Raw genomic sequence first — 6320 nt, forward strand, 5'->3', positions numbered from 1 at the left:
ATCTCGCGGTCGTTTTGGATTCGTTGCACTGTTATAAAAGATAAGGCTTTCTGCCTTTCATGAGTTACGCTCCTCCATTTGCATCTGTTCTTGCAACCCTAGCCTTTGCGCCACTACCGCCACTACCATTAGCCAAAGCGAACAAGCTTTAGAACCAGAGTAGCCGTCTTCCCGTATCCCTCCTTCCGCATAGCCCAAGTATATGCATGTGAAGAAGATGGGGAAAAAGTGGTCGACCAATCCAAGGGGAAGGCCGTGGAGGGTTCCAGGAAGGAGTCTCAGAAGAGGAAGGAGGTGGAGCTGCCACCGCAGAAGGGTGGTTTCACCAATCAGACTGCTCCTCCCTGTCGAGGTGCCACCTGGAAGACATCCACGATGAAGAAAGAGGCGATCCAAGAATTGGTGAATGCCAAGTTGCTGCAGGAAGAGGCCGTTGTGAACTGGAGATCCACGTATGCCAATGCTTGGCAATTTGAAACTCATCAGAAAGAAACGGTCATCTGGGCACATTTTGTTGAGAGAGGACTTGCTGTGCTGACATCGGAGTTCTTCAGAGGTATCCTTAGCTTCTACAGCCTCCAACTTGTCCATCTCAATCCCACCTCGATATTACACATTTCTATTTTTGTGCATCTCTGCGAGGTGTACCTAGGGATATAGCCCCACTTCAAGTTATTCCAGGCATTATTTCGGTGTAAGCCTCAGCCCAGCGTGGAGAAGATGATGATACTTGGTGGAGCAGGGTTTCAATTGAGGGACTTTGATGCGTACTTGGACTATGAGACTCCACAGTCACACGGGAATTGGAAGGAGAAGTGGTTCTACATCGAGAATCATGATCCTACAATGCCAGTCGTCACCAGGCACCGTCTGCAGTACTTGACCAAATGTTGGACAAGCCGCGCGTTGAATATAATCCTTAGGTTGCCGATTTGTTGAAGCGGATCGCAGGATTGAAGAAAGTGGGTTTGACCAGCATCAATGTGGCGGCCAGATTCCTTAAGAGGAGAATACAACCGTTGCAGAAACACGATATATGGGGATACGAGTACGCGGGCTTTGCTGATCCCTCGCGAATGTCGCCTGAGTATATCTCAGATGATGCAGTGGAGGACCTCTTGGGTAAGTTCTTCAAGAATTTCCAAGGGGTACCTGAAGTTGAAGAAGTTATCCAAGAGTTCGACAACTGGCACAAGCCGAGAGAGGTAATGTCATGCTTGCCGACTAGTAGTTCATTTGCAGGAAGATGTCCTTTTGTACTTTTCTCCTCCTCCTCCCCCTAATGCTGGTGATATGAAAAATGCCAAGCTTGTGCACCTTGTGCGTTTGCCTGATGACCTCTTAGAGGAGGAGGAAATAGAAGAGGAGGAGGAGGAGGAGGATGACTCTGAGCCGCTTGGCGACTTAGACATTGCGTCATCTGACTCCAAGATCACTCTGTTATGCAGTCTCGAGTACTCAAAGGTTACAAGTTTGAAGCTGACACCTCCAAGTGACCGGCGGAAGATGTTGGTGGTGAAGACGTTCTTGCTCCAGCGCCCAAGAGAAGATGGACCACAGTGCAGAAGTAGTCGGTTCGCAAACAGTTGGAGAAGTTCAAAGTTCCACCGCCGGTAATTACTTTAGCCGAGGGACAAAATATTGAGCTACGAGTACTTGTAGAACCATCTTGAGTAATCGGTTTGACTTGTTATGACCCTTTTTCTTGCAGCACGATGATGATGCGGATGACAGTGTTGAGGATGCCACTAAAAATAGTGTTCGACACTACTGAGACTACGTCTGATGATGTAGTCACGATAGCAAAAGACGCGGCTGCAAGTGTAAGTTCCATGGCGGAGGCATCTGCAGAAATCGCGACCGTAGCCCCCGAGACGACTACCACTGATATAGTTGTCGAGCCAGGTGTCGTAGTCAGCGGAGCAGAGGATCCGTCGAAGGCTATCGTGACTGAAGCAAGTGCTGACACCACATTAGTTGAAGCCCCCACTGGTGGTGAGTTTGCTAGTACTTGACAGTAGTCGCGCTAGTAGTAGTCGTGCATGCGTTGTTTCTGAATTAGTTCTTGCAGGCACTAGCGAAAATGACGGAGATGTGCCGCCTGCCCCAAGCAATGAGCTAGCTCCAAGTGTTCAGCCGGTTCCTATGGTGAAGAAGCGTCGCCGAGTTCCTCCTCGATCTATCGAGTAAGTAGTCTGCTTTGGTTTATTCCTCTGTTTTCAGTTGCTTTGGCACACTCTGTTTTCTTATGCTTTGTCCTTCGACTTCAGTGCCTTTGAGTATGTGGTCATGGATGCGGCCACCATAGATTAGCCAAAGGAGGTGCAGGTTCTGCCAATCACGGAGTCTGACCTAGCCCAGATCATCGATTTAACTGAAGAAGACCCAGCACCATCGGAAAATGCCGGTGTAGTTACATTGGCGGCTGCCTTGTTGCATGATATGATTAGCTCCCATGAAGATCCGGTGCCACCAGCCCCCGAGGTTGCCATTGAAGACCCGTCTCCAGTAGTCGCGACTGTGGTGGCTACAACAGTGGAGAGTACTGAAGGCAAAGTCCCTCTGGCTATCCTGGTCGAGAAACCCTCAGAGCAGAGCTCTACACCAGCCCCCTTACCTGAGCAGGTAGTGACGAAGAGTACGCCTGAGGCGGAAGCATCTTTTAGCCAGCAGTTGGTACTCGCACCTGTCGCCAAGACTAGTACAGTATCTGCAGCTTAGGGGTCAGTGCAGAACAAGGAGATAGTCGAAGATCCTGTGGATGAGATCCCGCCGTACTCGGAATTCGAGGAGATGAACCAGCGAATGATAACCTTCACTAAGGTAAGCTTTTGGTACTCTCTCTGAGTACTCATAGTTGTAATTTGACTTGTTTGAGTATGAGGTAAGTAAAATTTGTTTGACTGTGTAGGCCTTGTATGACAAATCCTGCAAGCATGCTGAGGCCGTTGCTACGCACCGCGTGGCGCAACTTGAGAAGGAGATGGTTGATGAACGTCGCCACACGGCTGAGTTCCTGAATAAGTATCAAGATGACGTCAATTCCTTTCAAATCGAGAGGCAGGTTCATAACACTAAGAAGAGTCGCATGGAGGCCCGCACAAAAACGTTGCACTGGAGGTTGGAGGGTAGGTACTCGCACCCCCATTCCTTTGGCTCCTTAACTGAAGTTGTGGCCTTTCCTAACCATGTTCCCATTGTTCTTTGTAGAGCTCAAAGGTCAAGAGGCCAAATTAAGCAGCCAAGTACTCGATTGGAGAAATGCCCATAGTCGTGCTGCTGATGAAGTGGAACAACTTAGGGCCCAACTGGCGAAGGCGAGGGAAGCTCATGAGAAGGAGAAGGATAATCGGCAAAATTTAGATATTATGCATGCCGAAGCCATGCTTGCTGTCAAGAGCTAGGCTGCCACGCTGGTGAAACAATGTGAAGAGCTCGAAGAGTTGTCTGAAGCAGCCAAGGCACAAGTTGATGTGGTGGAGCCCCCTAAAGAAGGAGTGGAGTCCCGCCCTCTGTTTGCAAGGTTGAAGGATGCATCGGCCCATAACGGCAATTTGGTGAAAATTGTTTGTAAACAGGTCTTGGTGATGGTAAAATCCTTTTACCCAAAGGTGAATCTAGCTTTAATCACAAACGACATCGCCAGAGACTGCAGTGATGATGCCTACACCCAGTATTTGGATGATCTAGAGCTGGTAGCTGAACATGTAGCGGGTTTTATCTGCTTGGAGTAGTTGTAGCTTGTTATAGTGACTTTTACATTACCCATTGTATCTGAATGAGTATGTTTGGGTTTGTTGACCATTATGTACCTGATGAGTACTTGCTCATAGATCTTTTGATGAGTAATCTCTATGATATTACTCGTTGTTTTTGTGTTGATAGTAGTCGTCAATATTGCATTCGAGTACTGCGAAAGTTGTGGTGAGGCACGAGTGTATTGTGCCCCTTTGCATTATTGCCTGTGTCCTGTAGAGTACTGAATCCGGCTGCATTATTGTTGTTGTCCTGGAAAGGACCCATGGGTGCACTGTGAAGGACTGTGTCGCTTATGGCTTGAATGGTTCACATGCGAGCCTTGATTCTGCGCAGGTGAGCTTTCACGTGAATATTGTCCTTGTAGAGGACAAGTCGAGTTACTATGTAGCCATGGGCGCGCCACATTACCTGACTTTCCGGCTATAAATAGAGCCCCCAGCTGCCGCTGTGAAGGTATGGATTTGATTATAGCCATGGCTAGCTTTAGGTTGCTTCTCTTTGACAGTAGCGAGTTTCCAATGAGCACCCCGGTGCTAGAAGATTCCTCATAGTTAGGTTCCACATTCCCTCCACAGATCCTCAGGCTAAAGATAATGGCTGGGATGCTAGAAGAATCCTCGTATGAGGTTTCACTGTGTGCTCCGTCTTTTCCCTTAATCTCTGGTAGCGATCATGCTGGAGCTTGCAAGTGAAGGATGATGAGCTTCATGGTCTTTATCCAGCTGTCTGACTGAGGATGGAGGCGTGGTTCTGAGTGCTCTCCTTCTCATCAATTTCTCCGGAGGAGACTCAAGTACACGATGTGTGACTGGAGTCCAGTTCGGAGTACTTGAGGAGGGGAGAGAGTGATCATGCTGGATGAGAGGACAGGGCTGCCTTGTGCCACAGACTCCATCTGTGCCGCCGTCGAGGGGAGGAGAAGGGCACAGCTGCCTAGAGCGCAGCTTACTTGCGTGCACTTCCCGGCTTTCGATGCATCTTGCTCCTGATCTGGGAGTAGTCGCCAGGCTCAAGTGTATCCTTGTGATATTTTAAAAGCTTGGGACTTCTGTTGTAACTGCCAGTAGGTAGTTGCTTGTAGTCGTTGTTGAGCAATTCTTTTGTACTCTTAACGATTCAACTTCTAAGAGCGAAGCAACTGATTGTAATCCTGTAGAATTTTGTTAATACAAAAAATGCAAGGATGTAATGAAAATGAGTAATCTTGAGTACTCAGTAATTGTTTATTGCAATAGGAAGTTGTCTTGTGGAAGTCGTGTGACTAGTTTGGGTAGTCGTGACTTAATATTACAAGTCGAAGATAGAGCGCAGAGGCTCGTAGAGCTGAGAAGCTCAAGTTGCAGCTGACTTGCTATTGCAAGCCGCTAGACTTGTTAATACAAGTCGAAGATAGAGCGTAAAGGCTTATAGAGCTGAAAAGCTCAAGTTGCAGCTAACTTGCTGTTGCAAGTCGCTAGACTTGTTGCTACAAGTTGGAGATAGAGCGTGAGGGCTCATGGAGCTAAAAAGCTTGAGTTGCAGCTGACTTGCTATTGCAAGCCACTAAGTGTAGGCAAAGACGAGTAGTTGATGGTTGCTGAAAAGAAATTTATTCATATCTGAAAAGTGTGGGCGGTGGCCCAAGTACAATTACTGCTTAGTCTATTGACTATGAGTAGTAACGACATAGGTGTTCTATGTTCCAGGAATTTGCGACTTCTTCGTCGTCAAGTTGTTGTAGCCTGTAGGAGCCTGGGCCAGTTACTTTGGATATGATGTAAGGCCCTTCCCATGGCGAGTTGAGTTTGTGCAAACCTGTTGTGTCTTGTATACGCTTGAGAACCATGTCACCGATGTTGAACGAGCATTCTTTGACATTGCAATCATGGTATCGGCATAGTCCTTCAAGGTATCTTGCTAACTGTACGAGTGCTGCACAATGTGATTCTTCCAGACTATCGAGGTCTAGTCGCCTTATTTCTTCTGCTGCCCCTTCGTAGTATTGCTCGACCGCAGGGGATTGCCACATAACATCAGCAGGGAGTATGGCCTCTGACCTGTACATGAGGAACTAGGGCAACTGCCCGGTAGGCTTGCACGGCTGAGTTCGTAGCCCCCAGAGAACGTTGGGTAGTTCTTTGAGCCACTTGCCTCCTTTGGTGTTGCCAATATCGTACAACCTTTTCTTGGTAGCTTCGAGTCACATGCCATTGGCACGTTCGACTTGGCCATTGGTTCTTGGGTGAGCGACGGAGACGTAACGAACATCAATTCCGCTGTTCTCGCAGTACTCCTAGAACTCATGATTGTTGAAGTTGGAACCCAAGTCAGTGATGATGCGGTTCGGGAAACCGAAACGATGTACGATTTCATCCAGGAAGTCAAGAACTCTATCAGCCTTGGGACAAGTGACGGGTTTGACTTTGATCCATTTGGTGAATTTGTTGATAGCGATGAGTACTCGATTGAATCCTCCTGGGGCTGTTGGGAGTGGGCCGATCATATCAAGCCCCCAGCATGCAAAGGGCCATGTTGGAGGTATTGTGATGAGTTTATAGGTGGGGACGTGCTGTTGCTTGGCA

At 48.0% G+C, this 6320-nt stretch overlaps 1 protein-coding gene across 2 annotated transcripts; it reads left to right on the forward strand.

The window, feature by feature from the left end:
- Positions 1-1436: 1436 nt before the first annotated feature.
- Positions 1437-5158, forward strand: LOC111258198. 2 transcript variants are annotated; one of them, XR_002678807.1, is made up of 4 exons: positions 1437-2186; positions 2271-2823; positions 2912-3128; positions 3211-5158. XR_002678807.1 is itself a non-coding variant. In XM_022829080.1 (3 exons), the coding sequence occupies exons 1-3, from the start codon at positions 2794-2796 to the stop codon at positions 3402-3404; spliced, it is 441 nt and encodes a 146-aa protein (XP_022684815.1). In that variant the 5' UTR covers positions 1437-2793; the 3' UTR covers positions 3405-5158. The 2 variants fall into 2 exon arrangements, 1 of the variants encoding a protein (XP_022684815.1); XM_022829080.1 differs by having other exon boundaries at positions 1437-2823.
- The last annotated feature ends 1162 nt before the right edge of the window (positions 5159-6320 follow it).

Source organism: Setaria italica, chromosome VIII (genome assembly GCF_000263155.2).
Source record: "Setaria italica strain Yugu1 chromosome VIII, Setaria_italica_v2.0, whole genome shotgun sequence".
NCBI classification, from domain to species: domain Eukaryota; kingdom Viridiplantae; phylum Streptophyta; class Magnoliopsida; order Poales; family Poaceae; genus Setaria; species Setaria italica.